General features: G+C 40.8%; 1 protein-coding gene across 1 annotated transcript in view; it reads left to right on the forward strand.

The window, feature by feature from the left end:
- The window catches only part of LOC134395082 (macrophage mannose receptor 1-like), an 82,504-nt gene that overhangs the window by 43,951 nt on the left and 13,669 nt on the right, over positions 1 to 24,884 (forward strand). Inside the window, exons 14-27 of the mRNA XM_063121119.1 lie at positions 1,785 to 1,863; positions 2,518 to 2,653; positions 3,087 to 3,122; positions 3,229 to 3,398; positions 4,363 to 4,433; positions 4,896 to 4,996; positions 5,939 to 6,081; positions 9,374 to 9,488; positions 12,847 to 12,989; positions 16,301 to 16,403; positions 17,281 to 17,513; positions 18,714 to 18,879; positions 21,995 to 22,147; positions 24,489 to 24,599. Of these exons, the coding sequence (XP_062977189.1) occupies positions 1,785 to 1,863; positions 2,518 to 2,653; positions 3,087 to 3,122; positions 3,229 to 3,398; positions 4,363 to 4,433; positions 4,896 to 4,996; positions 5,939 to 6,081; positions 9,374 to 9,488; positions 12,847 to 12,989; positions 16,301 to 16,403; positions 17,281 to 17,513; positions 18,714 to 18,879; positions 21,995 to 22,147; positions 24,489 to 24,599 (1,760 nt within the window). The remainder of the gene's footprint in view (positions 1 to 1,784; positions 1,864 to 2,517; positions 2,654 to 3,086; positions 3,123 to 3,228; positions 3,399 to 4,362; positions 4,434 to 4,895; positions 4,997 to 5,938; positions 6,082 to 9,373; positions 9,489 to 12,846; positions 12,990 to 16,300; positions 16,404 to 17,280; positions 17,514 to 18,713; positions 18,880 to 21,994; positions 22,148 to 24,488; positions 24,600 to 24,884) is intronic.

Consider the following 24,884-nt stretch of genomic DNA (forward strand, 5'->3'; position numbering starts at 1 on the left):
TCTTATACATATTAGTAGTAGTATATATTCTTATACATATTATTATTAGTATTAATATTTTATTCTTATACATATTAGTAGTAGAATATTAGTATATTCTTATAGATATTATTATTAGTAATATCATCATGAGAAGAGGGAGCTTGAGTCTGGGTGTGCATGTGTATCCCTGGATAAGCTTTCATGGTGCCGAGTTTGAGGTTTCTAACGTGCAAATTGACGGAGCTATGGAAAGGGGTGTGAATGGGGTGCCAGATTTTCATAAATTCCCCAAAAATCAGGGGATGATGGGATTGCCTTGAAACTTGGCGTCCATGTGGACACGTGCATAAGCTATCATGGTGCTGAGTTTGAGGTTTCTAACATGCAAATTGACGTAGTTGTGGAATGAGACAATTTGGGGTGAGTTAAGCCACGCCAAAAATCAGGGGATGATGGGACTGCCTTGAGTCTGGGCATCCATGTGAACACATGGATAAGCTGTCATGGTGGTGAGTTTGAGGTTTCTAATGTGCAAATTGACGGAGCTATCCCATGGGGTCTGAATGGGGTGCCCGATTTTCAAAAATTCCCCAAAAATCAGGGGATGATGGGATTGCCTTGAAACTTGGCGTCTATGTGGACACATGGATAAGCTATCATGGTGCCGAGTTTGAGGTTTCTAACGTGCAAATTGACGAAGCTATCGAAAGGGGTGTGAATTAGGGTTATGGGTGGTGCGTTAGAGGTTAGAGCCGTGCCAAAAAACGGGGGATGATGGGACTGCCTTGAGTCTGGGCGTGCGTGTGTGTCCCTGGATAAGCTCTCATGATGGCGAGTTTGAGATTTTTAGCGTGCAACTTGACGGAGCTATGGAAAGGGGTGTGAATGGGGTGCCCGATTTTCAAAAATTCCCCAAAAATCAGGGGATGATGGGATTCCCTTGAAACTTGGCGTGCATGTGTATACCCCCATGAGGTGTCATGGTGCAAACGTGAGGTTTCTAACTTGAACAGAAAAAAAGTAAACAATTTATAATATAGTCACACCTGAAGAACCAGTGACCCAATGACTTAGCAAGAAATATAGGTGATACGGAATAATCGCATTTAACACACACATTTACACAAACACACACAGTGTTTGTGTGGGCAGTGCTTAATTGGGACGAGAACAAATAGACACAGGCATAGCTGGGATAATAAATTGGCCATATTCTTATTGACTCACTTGAATAGGCTTGGCGGCAGCATAGGGCATGGATCTTGTAATCGGCCAGCTGGTTTGCAGACTGATTCCCCTTCCTGGCACACATGCCAGAAGCACTGGTGGTGGTCTGTTACTGCAGTTGGAGCTGCATTGGAGGTCTGCCTTTGATAGCTTCAGGTTGAACTGGAGGTAGAACAAAGGAGATATCTCACTCTACTGGGTCCATTTCTTTGGCCCCACCCCATCATCACGCTGATTGGCTCAGCAGTCTCCTTTTGGAAAGGAGATGCTGCTGCTGTTGCGGCTTGCAGCTGCTCTTTACCAGCCTTTCTCCCTTCGCTGCTGGCCTGCTCATCCTCACAATGCATCACTCCCCATTAAGAGGGGGAATTTAGCTTCTGCTTGGAGTGGTACATCTGTTCCCAAAATGTCACACTGTAGTAAGATTTAAACAAACATACAGGTGAAAGATACATGTCTGATATTTTTCTGGAGAATATCAAGTTATTCGCTATACAAATATTATAACTATGAGTGTCATGAAATGCTTCCTCTACTTGTGCATTATATGGACTCTGTTGTTTATTATATTTTAGGGAAATTGGAAAAGCAGTCTGGATTGGTTTAAATGATATGGATCCCACCAAAGGAATGACATGGAGTGATGGGTCACCTGTAAGCAAATTATCAATCCTAGTGTGTGTTAATATAATTATTGCTACCCTTATTTTGTTTCAAAAATAATAATAGTCATCTTGCTCTGATACTAATCTTTTTTTAAAAAAATATATCTTAATATTCAAGTCGTCTTGCTCTAATACTAATCTTTGACAGAGCAATATTTTAAATGTTTAGCCAGGGAAGTACCCAGCATTAAAGGCTTTAAAGATATGATTTCTATATCTGATCTGACTTGGACCTGAATGTTAAAGTGGAGTTGCCTGAAGTTGTTGTTTATCCTATTTGATTCGATTACTTTCATTAAGTTGCTCCTGTGGAGGCAGACAAGCTGTTTTGAAACTCTCATTCCACATCATCATCATCATCAATTTAATTTCTATACAGCCCAATAGCCGAAGCTCTCTGGACAGTTCACAGATATTACAGAACATAAAATACAAGATAATAAAACACAGTATAAAATCTTAATATGCAAAAATTCTTTATACTAACCTGTAACACCCATGAAGTTAATTTCTATATATGTATATGCACACAAATATGGATATAAAGTGTAAGGGCATTACTGTAAGTCTATCTTCTCTCTGAATATTATAGATGGTGACTTTTAGAAAGAAAAAGAGTAATAAATCTTTATTTCTTTTGTAGGTAGATTATAAAAATTGGCCCCTTTGGCGTCATTCCATGAGTAATGATAAACACTGCTATACAACGTATGGAGCTGGATTTTGGATACCTTTTAGATGTGAACATTTACTTCATTGGATTTGTCAAATAAATCGAGGCAAGACTCCTTTCATTTACAACTGGTTCATTAAGCAAAAAACACAGCTGCATCGTTTGCTGTAGTGCTTTTAAACTTGGCGTTTTGACGTTCCCATAATAGTTACCCTCCTGCCTTTTGAGAAGATGGAAAAAAAGCCAGATGTTAAGTGTTAAAGTCTTGCTTCATTATGAACACTGCAAAGTTTGAATTCGTGGACTTTGCATTATGATATACTCAAACGTAAAGTATTCCATTTAGAAGAGAAGAAGGCACCTAGAGGCAAAACAGATTGTTCTTTCTTGTTTTGTTATTTCTTGCACTACAGAAATGTTCTAAACTGTTAATAATGCTTTCTTTTCATTTTTATGAATTGCTATTTGCAATATGAAATAATGCAATGCTATAGACTGCACTAAGATATTTTATAACTAACATTTCTTTGGTTTTTCAGGTGTGCCCTTAAAACCAGAACCAAACAATACTTTTGGTATGTTGGCTGATTTCATGTTTGTTTGTTTTTTAAATGCTACGATTTATATAATTTGTGTTAGAAACTCTGAATTAAGTGTTATCTTGTTATTCTTCTTTTGCAGGATATTCTTTCAAAGAAATTGAAGATGGCTGGATTGCATATGAGAACAATGAGTACTACTTCAGTAATGCAACGCTTCCTGCAGAAAAATCTCGGGCATTCTGCAAGAAGCATGGTGGAGATCTTACTGTCATTGACGGTGAAAGTGAAAGAAAGTTTTTGCATAGATATGTAAGGAATTTAGTTCCCTAATCAAATATAACTGTGTTCAAGAAATCTGATTCAAGTTAATCTGATATTAACAGGAAAGTGAGAATTGTTAATTCAAAAATGCATGGCCCCTCTCAATAATGATAATAGATCCAGACTTTATTCACAGCCACTGCAGTGTGCTTTTTCAGTATGCTGAAAACGATTCCATATCATCAGTGAAATGGTTATACACACTTGTGGAAACATTTAAATCTGCTTCCTGAGTAGATCCACCAGATTGTGTAGTAAGTACCACCTTAATGCTACATTTGCCAGGTGCTGCTAGTGATTTGTCCAATTAAACGGGAAGGTAGTCAAGTGGAGACCTGACCAATTTTGGCTGGCAGTACTATATAAGGTGCCAGGAGGCACACAACTTAGTTGTGTGCCTCCTGGCACCTTATATAGTACTACTTAATAACTACTGCCTTCTATTACTTGTGTAGACAATTTTGGGTGGCAACCATGCCATAGTGGAAATCTTCCAGAAATTAACAGAAGTAAGATACAATGGCCTGGTTCACACATAATGCTAACCCATCCTTTGTTTAAGCCATGGTTTGTTGTCCTCAGAGTTTATCAGGCAAATGATTGAACAAACTGTGCTTTATTTTCTTAATCCCTGGATTGTGTGTTTCTCTTCTCATTTACCAGCTCCCTCTCTGCATCCCAAATGCCTAGGTTTTTTACCACTCTTGCCTCTCGCCACTGTAGCCTGGCAAAATAACCCATGAACAACCCACAGTTTTGAGTTTACACATAAAGCAACCCATAGTTTAAACAACCCAGAATGCACAACACAACAGCAAACCATGGATTCTTCTAGGTGGTTCCTGTGCATCACACGTAAGGGCTCTGTGCCTGTGAGGAGCTGGCTCCATTCACTAATTCTAGCTATATAACAACTTATGTTTATTTCCCATTCTCCCTTTGTATTTTTTAGAGCATCTTTTATAGAACTTCTATGCAGAACCCTTATATTGGTTTGATTTTGGGACTTGATAGAAAGTTTGGGTAAGTGAACAAAAGGTATAAAAAGGAAACAAATTGTAATGAGATTATAGTTGGTAATAAAATGTATATATGATATTTGGAAGTGTGTGTTGTGTTGTGTTTATCAGAAACATGTTTAAGGTTCTTTATAATTCTGTTATTCATAATTTATTCATTCGAAATATGAAACAATTCATAATACAGATCAAAATAAAGAAGACATTTTGGTACCTGAGACAGAATTTTTCCTCACCATTTTTGCTATATTATTTCAATTATTCCTGTTGGACATTGTCAATGTTGCCAACATTTTTCTGGAACGGCTACTGTGCCTTTAACAATGAGATGAGAGAGATAGAAAATCAACCTTCAAAACTTTTCTCTGTCTGAAGTTCACTTGGATAAAAATGCAAACACGTGTTGTAAATGTATGCAGGGCTAATTGCATTGCTCTGCCCAAAACTGTTGCATCATTTTCTTTAGCTGGATGGATGGAACTCCAGTGACCTATGAAGCCTGGGCCCCTGATGAACCGAACTTTGCAAATGATGATGAAAACTGTGTGGTTATGTACCTCAATACAGGCAAGTAGAATAAATATATATTTAAAAATATAGAATAACTGTCACACACTGGATTGATTCCAGATCGAGGCATACTTAGAGGAAATCCATTACTTTCAATGCAACTTAAGTTAGCCATGACTATTGCAAGACCCATTGATTTCAGTGGGATTACGCTAAGTATGACTCAGTTTGGAACCAGGCCACTGAATCTGTAGCATGGTCACACTAGTCTATATTTTAGTTTTAATGCCCCCTACCCCGGTTGGTTTCCCCCCTCCCTCCCCTGACTGTTACTGTGATTTTAGATTGTAAGCCATATGGCAGATAGTCTTGTTTTGTTTTATTCGGTACAGCGCCATGAACGTTGATGGTGCTTTATAAATAAATAAATAAATAAATAAATAATAAGAAGAATCACTCTTCTACATACATGTATATATTGAAGGGATGGAATAATCCATTATTTTAAGACACTTTGATTTTAAGGATTCCTTTGAGCATGAAAGCATGTTAAAGTCTTTTAATTTAAAGGCTACCAACAGCATATTATATGAACAAGACTGCAGAATGAGAAAGATCTTGGTAAATACTATACAGACTAGTAATTTAAAGATTGTGTATTTGTAATTTTAACAACTTTGAGACTTTAAGCAGCGAACTGCACCAAAACCTCCTTATGTATTACTTTTATAGCTCACCTTTCTTCCAACATGGAACAAGGCAGTATAAAATTATTTATTTATGTATTTATTTATTACATATCATCTATAACATTCATCATGAACTGACCAGAACTAGCCCTAGTTAACTACTACTGCTATTACTAATAATAATAATAATAATAATAATAATAATAATAATAATAATAATAATGGAAAATGATATGATTGAATTTTGTTTAGCACTTTTTATTTGGGGAGTAATATAATATTATGTTGACAACATACCTTCTCTGTTCAGGCTCATGGAATGATGTAAATTGTGGTACTGAGACGAGCTTCATCTGTGAAAGGCATAACAGTTCTGTCCGTTCTACTGTTGCTCCCACATCACCTGCACCTCAGGGAGGTTGCAATGAAGGTTGGCTTTTGTTTGATAACAAGGTAACTGATATAAGGCTTCATCCCATGTACCGGCTTCCCTCGGATTATCCTCATAGTGCTAAGCTTTCACGGTGGCTGTTGTTTTTGCTACTGGGAGACAGCGATCCTTTGCATACCAGGAAGTGATTTAAGGGGGGAAATGTAAAAAATTTGCATGCAATTCGCAGTGATTGCACAGTATAACACTGGTGTGATAAAGCTCATAGTCATTACAAATATCTCAGTATACCAGCCCTTTTCAGATTTTAGTGCATGTACAATTAATGCTTCCGTGTTCCTGAACATACAGAGATTGCCCTCCATGTCCACGTTTCAATGCTCAGCGTTCTTTTTAGAGCTTACATCTGGTTGGGGAATGGCGCGCCACATATAGTTTAATTTGGCATCCATGTTGTGCTCTTCTTGGCCTCAGAGGAACCCTATTTATTTTCCCCAGACATTTTAGACTATCTTTTTCTGTTGTTTTAAATCTGTTACTGTGGGGGGTTTTTTATCGTTGCACTGCTGCTGGGTTTTCTTTTAGCTTTTCTTTTTATTTTATACTGTATTATTTTTAACTTTTATATTTTCTTGTTATAGCTCATGGTTTTAATTGTTGTGAAACCACCACCCCACCTCCGAGAGTTTGGCTTTTGGGCAATATGGAAATGTAATCAATACAATACAATACAATGAAGACATGCAGATCAGAAGCCAATATTGGCATGGGGGGAAATGCACAGTTTATGGAGGCTCCCGAAATTGGGCAATTTCCCCCATTGCATTAATGGCAGCCGCCATTGATGCAGGAAGGAGAAGTGTGTGATTCCAGCAGATGACTGCCAAGCACTTGCTTGGGCCTTGCGAACACTCGGGTTGCGGCCCGCACTCGTGCTGGGAGCACCTGACTAGGGCCGGGGGGGGGCAGACATGGGGTGTCTGCCACACTCCTGGACTCAGTTGGGCACTCACAGCATTCTTTCATCCCCTGCCCACACACATTTCTTGTACATGCTATCTTGTCTAAAGAGGACTATTGTGTCACAAAATGAAAGTAACAATAAATGCGGAAGTGATCAATACAGTAAAAAAAAATCCAAAGAACCACAGGGTTGGATCCAATAAGACCCTTGAACACGTGTAGTCCCTGCCACTGCCAGCCACAATGCTGTGCTTCCATGGACAACCCCCCAAATGAGCATTTCCGCTCATTTCTCGAAGGAGCACAACTGGCCCACTGAACTGCTACATTGTGGCCGCCAGTGGCAGGAGCCACATGCAAGCCTGGGGCACCTGCACAGGGGTCCCCTTGGATCCAACCCATAGTCTTTACAAACAGCTTTGCAATTTTAAATAAAAAAAATGTTTTGGTTGGTTTTACAGTTTAAGCTATGCATCTGCTGCCAAAATAAAGCTATGAAAGGAGATTCAAAATAGGTTTTCAGCATTCTTCTTTTATTTATTTAATTACAGTCTTAGAAAAAAAAATGCTATACACAAAAGCAGTGTTTGGATTTCATGTGAGCCATGAACAAGCCAATATTCTAGTGCATGCAGCTCAATTGCTCCTGCTTGGCTACGCTCTCCATCCCTGGCTTGATTACTGTTATGTCAGATCTGGGGACTCTGGCTTGATCTCTTTTGACAAGCCAGAGTTGTAACCCAAGAACAAATCCTACATTACAACCCTGGCTTCTCAGGGGACAGACAAGCCAGAGTTCATGGTTTGGTTGTAACACTAGAAAAAAGGAGAGAAACAGGTTCTCAGGATGCTTAAAGTACTTTTATTTCAAAGCCCAACGTGTTTCAGCCTCTGTTTTTACAAAGGCCTTCTTCTGGTGACTGTAGTATTAAAATACATAAAATTACATTTTTGGGACAACACATAACTAAAATTATACAATTATTAATGTTAGTTAGGCACATTGCCACAAAGGCTTATGCATATATATAAATTGTTAAAATATTATTACTGTATGAAGGCCTATACATAAAAGCTTGTATAAATTATCTTTTAAAAGTTTTTAACAAAAATATAATATACCAATTCTTACTTCTGCAGAAATACTTCTAGCAAGGTGATCGTCTCCTTAAATAATGGCAACTGAGAAAAATGACATTCAAAGGCCTCCTTATATTCTAGTTCATGTTTTTCTGTTCTGTGGTCCAAAGTGTGTTGTATAAGTTAGGGCGTCCTGCTGAGGTATGTTGGTGTATAAAGATCTTACGTCCATGGTCATCAGAATATGACCTGGATGCTCTCCTCGTTTTGGTGTTTTGGTTGTAACGCTAATCAAAGTAGAGATGGGGAATACCTGGCTTGAATAACCACTCCCATTGGCAGGAGAAGCCAAGTGGGAGAGATTGAGCCACAGGTACTAGTATGTTGGCTCTCTTCTGGTAACTCAGATTTTTTTTTAAAAAAAAATCTGGGTTATCCTGATGTGTGGACAAGGCCAATGCCACCTCAAGACATTTTGCTCCTTAAAGCAGAGCCACAGTACTGACCACACACACCTACTAGAGCCAAGGCTTTGAAAGGTCTTGCTGCATGTTCCTGCCTTCACCAATTCCCCTTTCATGGTACCTGCTGTGCTCCAGTTTGAGGTATTAAGCAGAAAGGAACAGCTGAGCCTTGAAGTGTTTGGGTGGTGGTCTGTCACAGGAACGGGCAGAGGCTAGCTCAGACCTCTTCAGCTGACCAACATCCCTATAAGAAGAGATCCAGAAGCACCGAGCAGTGCCGGAAACTATTGTTGTTCTTGGTGCTTCGTCTTCGTCGTTTGCATACCAGCTCCTTGATCTTGCCTTAACCTAACCTGACCTTGGACCGGACTCTGACTACTCTTTCTGAACCCAATATTGTTTGACCCAGCTTCTGAAGGATACTTTTTGCTTTCGAACACAAACTGTTAATTGACGTTTCCATCTTGCTTATCTCACTAACGCCGTTGATTTATGACAGTACCACTTTGCTGCACATCAGAGCCGGTCCTCGCTATATAAACTCCATAATTCCAAAATATTTAAAGATGATTGCATAACACAAAGCATACATTAAACTAGCATAAAATTAAATGCCAGAAAATATGATCTTCAATTGCCTTTTCCCCCCAAAGGAAATGGAAAATACTGATTTGCTAGAGCCTCGCTAGTAGTGGGTTGCTTCTTAAGTTCTTAATTATCCAGATCTGCTATCCCAGTAAATTAACATCATGATGATTTCATGGTTAATGATTTCATAATTGAGATTTCATGAAATATTTCATTACTGATGGAATTTTGGAAATCTTCTCCTCCCCCCTCCCCCCAGTGCTTCCAAATATTTGGTTTTAATGAAAATGAGAGGAAAAACTGGACTGACGCTCGTGCTGACTGCAGAAGTCGAGGAGGAAACCTGGCTAGTATACCAAGCAAGGCTGTTCAAGGTACAGTCAGTTCTTTAAATCATATTGTTCCGATATAACCATTTTAAAAGCCCAGGAGTCCCTACTCACGTTAACTCTCTGCAGAGGCCACCAGTGAGGGAGGAAGCAGCAGCCAGGCATCTCTCCACCGTGCCTGGGTCCAGCTCCAGCTGAGAGCCCCCTCCCTCCTGCTACCAACTGTCTCTGCAGAGGCCACCAGTGAGGGAGGAAGCAGCAGCCAGGCACTTCTCCACCATGCCTGGGTCCAGCTCCAGCTGAGAGCCCCCTCCCTCCTGCTACCAACTGTCTCTGCAGAGGCCACCAGTGAGGGAGGAAGCAGCAGCCAGGCACTTCTCCACCATGCCTGGGTCCAGCTCCAGCTGAGAGCCCCCTCCCTCCTGCTACCAACTGTCTCTGCAGAGGCCACCAGTGAGGGAGGAAGCAGCAGCCAGGCATCTTTCCACCATGCCTGGGTCCAGCTCCAGCTGAGAGCCCCCACCGTCCTGCTACCAACTGTCACTGCAGAGGCCACCAGTGAGGGAGGAAGCAGCAGCCAGGCATCTCTCCACCGTGCCTGGGTCCAGCTCCAGCTGAGAGCCCCCTCCCTCCTGCTGTCTCCTGTATCTGCTGAACTTTCCAACTAAGATTGTAGTGCCTGAATTTGCTTTCCTTTTCCCCCTCCTCCTACTCCCCCCAATCCCCTTTCCTTTTGTGTCATGTCTTTTAGATTGTAAGCCTGTGGGCAGGGACTGTCAAGAAATACTTTTGTAAGCCGCCATGAGAGCCTTTTTTGGCTGAATGGCGGCATAAAAATACTTAAATAAATAAAAATAAATAAATAAACATCATTCCATAGGAACTGCTGCATTGTGGCTCCTTGCCTTGCCACCCCATGAGGAACGTCAAACCACATGGGAGGAACAGAAAATGGGACAATGTTGAGGCAGCCCACAACATGAGCTCTTTCCATGTAACTCCAGGCCCCTCAACACCTAAGCAGCATGAGAAGGACATTAAACTTAATAAGAGGCCGCAGTTATTTGGCAATACTGTAAAATGTATATGTTGGCTTCAGTTTATAATATCTGAGTGGTTTGGCAATCACAGAGTGAATAAGGTCACAGTCCTGTTAATGTTCAGACAGAAATAAGTCTTAAACTCCCAGAATTCCCCAGACAGCCATGCTGGCTGGGGAATTCTGGGAGTTGTAGAACGTTTTTCTGTCTAAAGTTGCATAGGATTGCGCCCTAAGGACTTTTCCACATGAGGCTTTTATTGTGTATTTTCCCTGCTTTATTTACAGAATTTTCAGGGAGGAGCTGTGGTCCAGGCACTAATGTCTCCCACATGTAACCCTTGATTTTTACACCTCCACTTTCATCTTTGTTTTTTCAATGCACAAAAGAAAATTTCAGGATGAAAAGATGGAATAGTTATATGATATCTTTAGATCTGTAGCACTAGGAGCTGTCTGTCTGGAACCATCCTAATTTGGCAAACTATTTTGGCTTCCAAAATGGAGTTTGGTTAAAGGTTCATTTTCGAAGCATCGAAGCTTCCACTGCAACGTCCCACTTCCCATATGCTTATTTAGAGGGAAATCCATAGGACGACCCTGGGGTAGACAGGGGGGTCTCTGAGATCAGAGCCGTCCTTCTATCCAAAACCCTGCTGGCAAGAGTGATTGCACCTTCCATTCCTCCTGAAACAAAAAATGTCAGCTAAATGGGTCCCCGATGGTGGGCAGCAATGGAAAGGCTTTAGGACCCTGCAGCTCCTGACCTTTGCCCACTCCTCCCGTCGTCTTCCCTCCCTGCCCACCATCACACACCCTTTCCACCCTCCCCAAGCTCCTCCAAAGTGGCTGTTGTGACCTTGGAAGCGCAGCTGCTGTTGTGCTTTCCATGGCAGCTGCAGGGGGATGGAGGAAGGGGGGGAATGGCCCCGATTTCAGAGTCCCCCCTCCTGAGGTCATAGGAATGTCTGTGGCCTCGAGAGGGGAAAGCCAGCATCTCCTATGGTCCCTGGGACATTCTCCCAGGAACCACAGGATTGCTCTGCCCATTTCTCTCTCCCTCTCTCTCTCTTTTTAAAAATACATATTATAAAATGCAAATACACCTTGGCAAATTTTGTTAGTCTAGTAACATTTTACAAAATTAGTAACTATTCTATTATATAGAATTAACAATGTGGCTTTTGCTACTTCATGTTTTTAGATACTTTTTAAAAAAAAAATGCTACAATATTATATAATTACTGTCAATAGGTACATTTAATCTGAATTTAATCATACCTCTAATCTTTAAATCTCACTATTCCTTAATTTACCTTATATGTACCAATATCCAAATTATATTTCTGACTCATAAACTCTAAAAAAAAAAAAAAAAAAGCTTTCCAGTTAGTAAAATAATTTACTTGCTGGCTTGGGGATTGCTAGGAGTTTTAGGATTCCCCACCTTTTCTAAATGTGCATAAGCTTGTAGACTCAGACAAGTAAGTATTCTTTTTGTTCTATGAGAAATTAACCATTACCTTAATCGTGACATCTGGAGCTGTGCAAGCTTTGAGCCTCAGATTCGAAGTTCGAATCACAGAGGCCATTTTCTGGCAGATCCACCATTTCCTCTCACAGCCCAAAGCCCCCGTACTGCCTATAACTCCCAGCATGCAGTGCGTGAGAGCGCTGGGCCCAGGAGGAGAGGCTATACATGTCCTGGCCTCCACCATTGGCTGCTTCTCAGTGTGATTGCTGGCTTCCCCGCTGCCATTGCTGACTTTCCCACACAATCACTGGCGTCCTCTCATGCGGATCACTGCCTTCTTCACACGATCGCCAGTGTCTTCTCTTGCGGATTGCACAAGAGGTCGCTGACAATTGTATGGAAAAGGTAGCAATGGCAGTGGGGAAGGCGGTGGTCGTGCCGAAGAGTGGCCAATGGCAGCAGCGAGGACGTGTATAGCCTCTGCTCCTGGGCACTGCATGCTGGGAGTTGTAGGCTGTACAGGGGCCTAGGGTTGTGAGAGGAAATGGCAAATCCATCATAAAATGGCGGATCTGCCAGAAAATGGCTTCTGTGATTCAAACTTCGAATCTGAGGCTCAAAGCTTGCACAGCCCTAGTTTGTGCTCTTTCCATGGGCAGAGTGCGCTGTTGTGGTTTACGTGGCCCTTTAGTCTGATCCAGCTAGGATTTTTTTTTTTAAAAAAAAATCTTCTTGCTTAAAGCAAGAAGCAACATTAAAACAAAAACAAAACATCAAGATGAACAAAAGATCATCAGTTCAGTTTATGGTTATCCAGTATTATTCACTGGTAGGTGAAAAGTCTGTGCCTGCAAATACTTCAAGATAAAACGTTCTTTATTTTCACACAGCTTTCCTCACCATGGCCTTAAATGGTGCTCCAACTGATACTTGGATTGGACTGAGTGATGCTAACTGGGAAAATCGATTCTATTGGACAGATGGAAGTGGTGTCTACTATACAAACTGGGCCAAAGGTTTTCCGGGTTATCTTGTAAGGCTTTCATCTTTTTTCTCGGATGTAATGAATGTCCCTGATGTACAATGAAACTACACATATAGAAAAGTATCCAGAACAGGCAATGGGATTGTGAACAGATTCCAAAGAATTCCTGAGGAAGAAATTGTAGCCAATTGTGATCAAAATGAAATCTGTGCATTAAATGCACCAGTTATCGTAGATCTTTAGAGTTGAAACTTTGTCCTCAACTCTGTCTAGGTATTCTGCCAATGCGAGAAGAGCTACAGGATAATCTGTCAATGCTCCATTTCCAATATCAAGGAACAACATCTCCTAATCAGAGTTAGTCCTTCAGTTCAGTCATATGTCCCTGCTTGGGTTGGGAAGCTAAGAAATTCTGAAGGGAATCTCACCCAACTCACTCCAAACTGCTTCCGATCCTCTCTGGCTAGTAATTGCTGTCCTGCAACTCTTCAACAGTAATCTCTCATCCATCCCCTACATATTTAGCTTATGGCTAGGAAGACTGCCCTCTGGACATTGCACATCTTCAGCAGCAATTTCTTATTATTAATAAATATGGATCCTGAGAAAGCTGTGAGAATGCTGTTTATAAGGCAGGATGAATGGTTACTATTCCACTTGACTCTCCAAACCCCTTTGAATCTCCACAGTTTGGGCCAAGGCTTCTACTCTTTTTTCAGGCAACAACCATCTACCCCTCCCATCGCTCACAGTCTAAAACTCTTGGAAGGAGGCAAGAGATGCACCCTGAATCCAGACTGTTAGGCATACAAATGGAACAGCAGCAAGTGAGGCCCAGTGGGAGGGAGTAGTTCACATTATCTCTATCTGATTAATCTAGAGTTTGTATGCAAATTTAACTTGGGGGTTGTAGTACTTATTGGTATTTTCCTATTCCTGCCTTGACTGGAGATGTGAATCTTAGGCCTTAGCTAGACTTAAGGATTATCCCAGGCAAACGGAGGGGTCATCCCTGCCTGCTGCCAGGATCCCCTGTGTGTCATTTGGATGTACAGGGATGATCCCGGGTGTCAAGGTTCCTCATTTACCTGGACCCCTTGATCAGCTCTATTAAAGATGTTCGCCTCTTTAAGAGCCCTTCTTCTCATCCAATACCAAGTTTTTACCTTCCCCTCTTAGTAACGTGGGGTTTAGGCCTTAGGCATGGTGTAAATGACACTCCTGAACACCAGATTTTAACAACAACCATTTACTAGGTTATATGATATAAAGCAAAGATACATAAACTTAAGGCATTTACTCAAACAGAGCTGTAAGTCTTTAAAAGGCATTTAAAATAGAAATAAAAGAAATAAAAATGTAGCTTCCTCTAGCCTAGCTACTCTTTCACCTGTAGGCTTTGGCCTAGAGTCCCTTCCAGCCTTCTCTTGGCTGTTCTTCCTCAGAATCTCTCTCCTTGGCTCTCTCTGCAGCTCTTCCTCTCTCTTCTGTACAGTTAACTTAGGGTGACCATATTTTGGAAACCAGAAAGGAGGACAACATGGTCGCCCCCCCAGGGGGCATGCCCAGCACCGAGGGTGCGTGCCCACCCAAACATAGCCTTGGTCGCATGTCTGATTTTACAGCACACATTTAAGACAAATCTGTTCTACATAACATCTTAATGTTAAAATCACTGAAATAAAGAACAAGTGAGAGATTCAATGTATCTGAACATGTGATGTACACACACATGTTCACTCACTCCTACTTTTGTAGGTTTTGCTGTACTCTGAAGCTTTTGCTATACTCTGTGTGTTACATTCTCCCCTTCCCTCAAATATCTTTTCTGACTATATCTTCACTCATTGCAAGCTGCTGTTGTTGTTAACAGGATTTGTTACTGGCCGGCTGGATGGCTGGCTTTTTTAAATTTCATTTTTTTAAAAAAGCTTGTGTATAATTGTCACAAGTTTCTCTACTCTAACATTAGGGTGGGTGTTGTGGCAGTGAACACTACTTTTCCCATTCACACTTCTCACTTATATACATTAGCTTCTCAAGGCTTCTGTGTTGGCACCACTTCGCACATCCAGACTTTGAACTCCTGTCTACTTCCTGCACAAACATGCAACTCTGAGACCCTCTTCCTAATGCCCTGCATTTCATGCCAGCACCATGGGGCTAAGTTAAATAGATGTCTCTGGGCTGTCTGTGCAGCCTCTGTTGTCTCTTACTCTAAGTCATTGCAGACAAACCAAAGCCTCCAGCCTTAAACAATTTCTCTCTCTCTCTCTCCCCCAAAGTCTCCCAATGGTCCAGCTAGGCTGAACACTTGTGGCTTGGGATATGGCTTATTACAGGTTATTGCTTGGTCACGTCTGGTAACTCTTACATTTATTATTATTATTATTATTATTATTATTATTATTATTATTTTCCCGCCTTTTGCCCAATACTTTAAAAACCTCTGCCACCAGCCACCTCTGCCTCCACCTCCTCTCCTCTTGCACAACTTTGATGCACTCTTAAAACACTCTGTGTGGCAAGCCAGCCTCAGGGCCAAGCTACAGGTGCATCTGGGTGGCCTTCAACCTCTCTCTGCCTTATGCCAGCCTGCCAACATTTCCAGCCTCAAATAATCTCCCATGCCCCCCTCTCTCTGCCAAAGTCTCCCAACGGTCCAGCCAGGCTGTGCACTAGTACCCTGTGGCTGGGGGTAGGGCAACAGCTTATGGCTTGGTTGCATGAGCCCTGCCCTCTTGACCAGATAGAAAAGAGGGCTCCTGCAGTTTTAACTGTTGTGATGGAGAGGGAATTTCACCAAGTGCTGCATGCATACAAATGACACCTGCTGAAATTCCTTTTTATATAAACTGTTAAAGATACAGGAGCCCTGTCCTCCTTTTCATATGGTCACCCTATGACCCAGGGATGACTGTGAAACATCTGGAGCTGAGGTATGTGACTGGTCAGTGTTCAGCAGATACCATCACTTCATAGACTCCCTGTGTGATGGTAGTTTCAGGGCGTTTGTCAAAGTCCACTGACTCCCCTTGGTCTCACTACCTACTGTGGCCAGTGACAATATCCTCCTGATTCTGGGCTAGGCCCTACAGGAACATGATGAGACATGACAGGTGTTCATCTGCTGAACATCTTGGGGGGATCTACACTACTGCTTTAAAGCACTTTATAACCATTTTGACAACTATTGGGGCCCAGGACACACTACATATACAGTTTTCAAAACGTTTTCAAAGCGCTTTAAAAACAGTAGTGTAGATCCCCCCCCTTATTTCCTCATCTGCAAAATATAGAAGGAAGCACAATTGGGGATAGAAAGGTTGTACAACACACAACTCTTGTTTACTCCCTAGGGTGACTGTGTTTTTATGATGACAACACCTGAAAGACATGCAGGAAATTGGAGAGATGATAAATGTGGTGCTAAAAAAAGCTACTTCTGCCAAAGAAACACTGGTAAGCTTTTAGAAAAGATCTACCAGAAAACAGTTTGTAATTCATATAGAGTTCAAAGCCAGCTTCCTATGTTATATTATTTTGGGAGGAAAGAAAATGACATTATCAGCTTTTCATGTTTTACTGAATCCATACTCATAACTCTAAATAAAATAAAATAAGGCAGCAATTGTGACAATTTTATACATGCACTGAAATAAGCCATGATGCCAAGAGCCACAATTATGTGTCCACTGGTGGGTAACTTGTCCCCCCCCCCCCAGATCATTCAAAACTAGATGAGAAGGAAACATCTGGCATGTGATTAGTTATATTTTAGTGTCATAAACCCTAGCTCTGTCCATTTGTTCACAGTGGCAAACTACACCCCTGACCTATGTGCTTTTATGAATGTAAGAACAGAGCCCCCATGTATATGTCCCCATAGGTGTTCACTAACCCACTTGGAGTGACTGAACAGGTCTTCTGTTATGAAAGAACTGTAACTGAGAGGCAACTAATTAAGCAATAGTGTCTTGAATGCTCTAGAAAGAATTGGGATAACTTTCAGGTAGGCCTGTCCGATTCCTTGTTAGGGATCTGATTTTCCTTTTGGGGAACTGTAAACAAAATATATATTGTGGCATGTTCCAGATCCTATTTTTACTTAGAAATGGAGTAAAACTTTATCTTTTGCCACAATATAAACCTTCATTGAATTGTAAGGTTTTTAAAATATTTAATTTCAGGTTTTCAGTACTTCGATATGATGAAATGTGTGTGGGGGGGGCAGTAGTATTTACAATATCAGCTTCAGATAAGCTCAGTTTACTTTGTGAAAGGTTGTGTGTGGTCTAAATTGATATCTGCTTTTTCCCTTTATTACTTTGCTATATAGATATTGCATCCTCTCACTCGGAACCAACGATTCCAGCCTCTGGCTATATCCTTTACGGAAACAGCAGCTATTCTCTCGTTAGCCCCAATATGACATGGGAAGAAGCAAGAAAAACATGTAAATCTGAAAATGCAGAGCTTGCCAGCATTTTAACTCCCTACATCCAATCCTTCCTATGGCTACAGGTGTTAAAATACGGGGAGCCTGTGTGGATTGGTCTAAATAGCAACATGGTAAGAACGTAAGATGTACAAGAGCATAATTCTATTTATCACCCTCAGAGGTTTGTATTCAGAAGGCTATCGTTAGAAATTGCAAGCCTTGGACTTCTATTAACTGACTTTATTGATAATAAATATCAATAAATGATATTAGCGTATCATCCAAAATAATTTTGGATAAAATCAGTAGGCATTTTATGGTTGTGTATCTAACCCCCATTTATTAGGTGTAGTAGCTGAACTAGAAATTCTGACAGAAACAGTGTTAACAGTACTTGTAGAGGCACAAGAAGATACAAGTGTCCATAGCCCTTTCCAGAAGTTCTCCACATGGACAAAGTCTACGTGGAGAAAGAGGGGTGAGGTCGCACCGCTGGCCTAGCCCCAGCCATCATGCACACTGCTGGGCTTTCCCCTCAACACATGGTTGTTCAGTGTGATTAATGTGCATAGGTCTCCATATGACTGGCACCCCCACAAGTCAGTGAGATGCTCAGAAATGTCATTTCCTAACTGGGATGATGGGGCTTGTAATTTCCCAGGTCATTGAATGACTGAGGGTGGAAGGCACACATGTTATGAAATAAAGTAAGAGTGATTGAGACTGAAGCCTCTGCCTTCACTTTATTCGACAGTGAAGTTCAATGAAGTTCTCCCTGTAGAAACTGAACACTCCAGTATTCCCTTAACAAAAGTTAATCTGTCAGGCCAGGGGATAAGCGGAGCAATCCGTTTTCCAGTGCTAACAGCACTTGCAAAAAGCCAGACTTGGGAACATGTTCTCTTCCTCCCTGCTGCTTTTTGCGCACTCTCCACTGGCAAATGTTCAGACGAAAGAGTTCTCCACATGTACCAATGTACACACACAGAGCTCCTACACTCCAGGAGGCACACAAAATGGTCAGGTTGCTTCCTTGCATGTAGGACCTCGCTGCGTGGACATCTGCAGGTACAGAGAACACCTTCTCACAAATATCTAACAGACATTGGTCAGGGGAGGGTGGACCTAGTGAACAGGCATCAGCAGCGCACAAACCCTTCACACTTTTGTTGCATTTATGCTTTTCTGTCAAACGTACCTTAGCTCTTGTTAACAGTTGCTTTAAAATATAAAAGCAGATGGACCAGTACATTTTCACATTTTCTTTACAAAAACTCAGAAGCTTTTTCTAAGCCAACGTGAGCATTTTCCTTTGTGCATTTTCCTTTCAGACCAACGAGGCTTACAAGTGGGTGAGTAACTGGAGACTGGTGTATACTCATTGGGCCGCTGAAGAACCAAAACAGAAAATTGCCTGTGTTTACTTAGACCTTGATGGTCACTGGAAAACAGGATCTTGCAATGAAAAGCACTTCTCTGTCTGCGAGAAGTATCAGGGTAAGCAAAGGATGGAGTGCATCTGTTTGAATGGGCAACATTGTACCCTAATTCCAATAAACTCTGCATTTGAATTTTGCCACGTAGAGTAATAGAAATCACGGAGTTTGGAAATGTGCTCTTGGCCCTTCTTCCTCTTTCATAGCGCATGAAGGAACGACTGTTTCATAGCGACGTCATGCCGTAACAAATAGCCATCCTGCTATAACAAACAGGCAAACAAAAGTGGAATGGAGGTTACAAATAAACAAAGGGCACAATTCAGCCTCTCAGAAAGACTTTTAGGTAACATTGATTTCAGTGGAAGAGACTCCGGCAAATCTCTTGAATCTTCAATCCCAGATCATCCTTCCAATGCATTCAGATCTTCAGAAGGAGCCCTTTTCCAAGTCCCATCAGTAAGAGACACACTTATAAAAAAGAGGTTCTTTTCTGTGCTGCTGCCCCAGCTGTAGAATGCAATTAATGCCAACCTGGTTTTCTTTTCGGCACCATATTTCCTCAGCATACTGGTTTCAATGAGTCAGAGTAGATTCTCGATCCCAATATATTCAATAGACAGTGTTAAGCTTCAACTGGCCAAATAATTATTTTTGTATTGTGGTGTGGTGTTAGTGTGCAGGTGTACACACACCTACTCACACATAGTGCACACACATTTCTGGCCAAGACACTTAGGAGTGCTGTTCCCATTCAGGATCTACAACTGGATTATCCATTCAATGCAAAATGATGACATGAGTCAAGTGTTAATTCAAGTACTGAATTGGTTCAGTCAGTGTTGGTTTATAGAACAAAGAAATAAGGGATCACCACAGACACCTCCAAGTCCTAGATGCCAGTTTTAGCTGCTATCCTGGTACCCAATGGGAGAAGAGCTCTTTTCAAGCACCCCATGCTTATGCCAGATTTACTAGATTCCTTGCAAAAGGGGAAAGAGGCAGGATGTAATTATTGAAATTAACTTGTAATAGTGAGCATACACATGCAGACTCACATTGTAGGTCTGTGGAGATGGCCTCACTTTCTCTCTGCCTGAATCCCTCTCATCCACAGGAGAAAAAAATGGCACTATGTGGAAGTTAGAGAGAACTTCAATTTTCTGTTTTTCAAGACCTACAATTCAAAAATAAAACAAAATTCAGAATCTTGTTCATTCGTGTTGCATAGCCTTGAGTTCCAGGTTGTTGTTTTTACTTCTATTGTAATTAATTGGATAAGAGATTGCATTAGAATGGCTTATCAGTCCTGCAATATTATAAAAAGCGGTAATCCAAAAAAAAAAAAAAGTTTTAAGAAAAAAGGTTTTAAGAAAAGGTTTCAAGGTTCAAATAGAGTTATATATGCTAAAATAAAATAACTAATCCATAAAAAAGTATTCAATCAATCTATTTACAGTCAATAGACCAGAAAAAGAAAGGTACAGTTATTCCAAGCAAAAGGTCAATAAGATAACCTAAGCATATAAAATATATCATTAGTAATACATTTTAATACATAAAAATCAAGGGTAAAAGGGAGTAAGTATTAATAAGCACTTGGTAATAAAATATTTAATACTATAGCAAATACATAAAATTGAAATACAAACTAAATGGTCCACAAACATAAAACATACAGCGATCCCAAATGTGTTTCAACCCATAGGGTCTTCATCAGTGGAATTTTTATAATATCATTCTAGCCTCAAATTCAAAAGATTTTAATTATCTCAGTGATTCCATTTGGACCTGCAAAGCAGAAACAAAAACAAAAGTGGTTGATAATGAAGGCCACCGCTGCTTCTGCGACTTATAGGACCTGTCTTTTGATTGTGTTAGCGAGTAGGGCAGGAATCTGAAGATTTGTGCATATATTCACTAGGTGCTATCCCATTGATACATTTGCATCCTTTGGTCAATGTGTCCTTGGACAGATCTGCCGTTGTCTGGGTTTTTTTATGAAATGTGGTTTTTGTTTTGTTTTGTTTTTTGTATTTAGCTTGATCAGCAGGTAACATAACTCCAAGAATGCTGTGTCACCAGGAAAATGCAGGTTCACTGTTTTCTGGTACGGACACACAGAACTTCTTCTGAGATCAGGCATGTTTTTAATCTTTGATTGTTGGGAACCATGTCAACTCCAGAACTGAAGGGGCCCTTGGCAAAGTGCTTCCTGCTGTACCCCTGTTTGGGCCGGTGTGCCCTCCTGGTTAGCAGTTCAAGTGGCAGGGACAGCAACACTCTGAGCACCACCTGGCAAGCACTTGTGGAGGTTTGGAAAGTATTAATTCAACACAGTGCTTCAAACATAGCATTGCCTGGTGCTCATGGGCAGAGCTGCAGGGCAGGCGCCAGTGTTAAGACCTGCCAGGCCTCTGGGCCCCCAGCAATGGCCTGAGCATCCCATGTGCTCATGGGATGACACGGTTTGGAATCCAATGGGCTTTGTTTGTTTGAATGACCCCAGCAGATGGACATATTGTGAATGAATGCAATCTCTCTTGAACAACAACAGCTGGAATCAGCTGGAAACTTACTTTAGAGTAATAATAATAATAATAATAATAATAATAATAATAATAATAATAATAATAATTTTATTTATTTCTTACTCACCTCTCCCTCTGGATTGAGGCGGGGAACAACATTAAATACAATATAATACATAAAACTAGTTAAAAGAGCTTATAAAACCAATACAATATTAAAATAAGAATCACAACACCTAAAAATTCTTAGGAGTAGACTATATGGGATTGTGCTGTCAGGGTTCCTATTGCTGTCATGGCTCAACAAGCCAGATTTCATACAGTGCAACTGTACACCTTTCTAGGCATAAGTAAGTCCAATTGAGTCTACACATAAGTAAGACCAAGGAGAGTATCTGATTATGGATAAGGATTCACTTCAGATAAACACATTTCTTTGCCACTAAACTCTACAGACCTAATCAAAAGATGAACTGGGACTAGGTAAAGATGAGCTTGGACTAGATAAAACAGTTCATTCTGAATTGTGAATGTGCAATGAAACCATTTTTATCCTGACTGTAGCTAATTGGGCTGTTATCTATAGTTGTAAATATAGGTTTTAAGATACCAATTCTTTTTTAACAATTTTTGTGTCTGTAATAGGTATAGTCCCAACTGAGACTCCACAGCAACCAGGAAAATGTCCCTCATTAAAACAAAACCAGGTACCTTGGATTCCTTTTCGGTCTCATTGCTATGCCATCTACCCTGTCCGGGAATCCTGGACTAGAGCATCCATGAAATGTACTCAGTTAGGTAGGTGTCATTTTGAATTACATCATCACCATCATGATAATTTTCTCTGCTAGGGGAGGTTGGGGAAGGGGGTAAGAGAAGTGCCCACCTGTGGGACTAGCCATCTGCCACCCAACAGCATCAGCTTGCTCCAGAGGCGTGGCCCAGACTGCTAGTCTTTAAGAACCAGAAGGCCAAGGCAGCGGCCTTGGGCAGTGGCCGTTTGAGGCCTGCTGTAGTGGAAAGGCTTAACTCTGGGCTAAACATAGAGGTGAGGGTGGGGCTACAAGGGCTGTTTCAAATTGCATCAGGAGCGCCTCAGTCTGTTTTACCATTTAATGGTTTTAGCTGGATTTTAACTTTTTACTGTTCTGAAGTTTGTTTTTAGCTTTTAAAAGTTTTTAACTGGATTTTAACAGTCTTTATTTCCTCAAAACTGCTCAGACACCGAGCTGAGCTGGTGTAATTTACTGTGAGTATGGTCCTTACAAGACATGGGTTTTTTCTCCCCCTAGTGCTTGACTTACCCCAAAGGAAAAGTCAAACAACAATTTCATCCCTTTTCCCCTTAAAAAAAGGGGACGAGAAAAAGATGACTTGTATATCTATGGATTCAACCAATAGTGTAGAAAATGTTGAGAGAGAAATTAGAGATTTGGATTTGACAGTAATAGAGTAAGAAAAAAAAATAACAACAACATTGTTATATTTTTTTGCTGGGGAGAATATTGGAAGAACATTTTATTTTGTGGTTTTTTTTGTTTGTTTGTTTGTTTGTTTGTTTGATTTTGTTTTGTTTGATTTCCGTGGTTGTGTCTGTTTATATGCATTATATTTTGTTCTGTAGTGTTTTTTATTTATTGGTGTTTGGAAATAATAAAAAGATTAACAAAAAGTGATTGTGATCAAAGAATGCTTTTGCAGGAGCTTCCAAAGTCTGTGTAACATTAAAGAGTATGAAAAGATGGCATTAAAAAAAGGAAAAAGAAGAGGGGAAAGGAAGCATTTGGCACCCATACCAATGCTTTAGACTGGACTGTGGATTATTCATGGAACAGATCTGAAACACCAATTGAAACAGGGGGGAACAAACCTAGCAATTGAAACTGCCCAAGAGGAAAGCTTAGCAGGTCTAACCCCTGGGTCCTGGAGTGGACCCGATTTGCCTCAGCTGAAACTAGAAAGTTCTTTTGCTGGAATTCCAGAAGAAATAGCCCTTGGGTGGAGCCAAAACATATGAATTAACCCAAGGGTTCAAGAGGGTGATGAGGACAGAAACTCTGCCTATTGCCCTGTTATACATAAATGGGATAAGACTTTTTTCTAGGCATTTTTGGTCTCACAAGAAAGTATGCTTGAGAACCATATTGTCTCAATAACCAAGGAATTGGAGCTAAGTAAGAAATTCCTGTCAGAATGCCATGGGCTGCTTAGCACTATGGCTGAAATATACAAGGCAGTCAGGAGGCCAGCCTGGTCTACTTTGAGCAAGGACAAGCAAAAGGAGACATAGGTAAACACAGAATGCTCCACAAAAAGTCTATTAAGGAAAGGAAAAGCAATCAAAGGAGCAAAAAAGAGCAAAACTATCAAAGCGGGTAGGAAAAGTTAAACAAAATGACCCAGCAACATATGAAAATGAACTTCGATAAACTCTTCAAATTGCTGGAGGATTCATCAAAACCTACCCAGCAGAAATGTAAGAAATGTGAGCTGTAGCAGCATAGCAATGTGACGCCCATAGTCCAAATTGATCCTGAGCCACTGGTGCCTCCACATGGATCAAACGAATCAGTGGTTACTGCAGATGTAATACAAAACCCATGTTCTCAACAGGAGCCCTTGCCCAGTGACCAAGTTCAAGAATCAAATCTCCATCCAAGACAGATTAAAATCAACATGTCATAAATGGGAACTAGTTCTAATGTGCCAAAAGCTAGCATTTCAAATTTCCCTAACCCTAAAGGCATGCTCTTCCAGTTATAACGTAAAATCCACTTTCTACAGATATCAGACGGAGTAATCCCAAGGACTCTTAACACTGATGATAGAACAAACATGCCGTATCTTTTCTGTGATCATCATCATGCACGTGCCGTGGTGGCATTTGCATCCGGGCAGTCTGCAAAAGAAGTGCCCTTAGACAACTGCGCATTGTGCATGGTTGCCAGTGCTGGGTGGTGATTCATTCGTCCTACTCTGTGAAGTTGCTTCATGTCTTTCAACTGGTGAACAACTTTTGATGAGCTCACCTGTCTCTTCTCATGTTGGTCATTACGTGAACAGGGTGCTGGACTTGATTGGACCCTTGGTCTGATCCAGCATGGCTCTTCTTATGTTCTTACGTTCTTCTGTTCCTTAGGTGCCACCTTAACTTCAGTAGAAGATTTAACTGAACAGAGATTTTTGACGGAACACATTGAAGAACTCAGCCGTAAGGAGTTTTGGATAGGAATGTTCAAAAATATAGAAGGTAATTCTTTAGTGTTAAATATATTTCTATATAGCAGTATGGTGAAATATGATACACATTGCATTTTTTCAATGTGAAAGAGCTTAATAGGAAAAGTGGTTAGTGTTAGTGAACTGCACTAATGAATTTGGTTCAGCTAAGTCTTTCAGTAAGCCTTCATTGAAAAAGCTCACCTGTTTTCTGAGAATTCCCATTTGGCACTTAATATTGGCAGATATATTCTGATGGTGCTGTATGCATATTCATTATCATATTGACCCCTGAGAATTGCAGTTTCATTTTACC

This window comes from Elgaria multicarinata, chromosome 1, assembly GCF_023053635.1.
Source record: "Elgaria multicarinata webbii isolate HBS135686 ecotype San Diego chromosome 1, rElgMul1.1.pri, whole genome shotgun sequence".
Taxonomy (NCBI): Eukaryota; Metazoa; Chordata; class Lepidosauria; order Squamata; family Anguidae; genus Elgaria; species Elgaria multicarinata.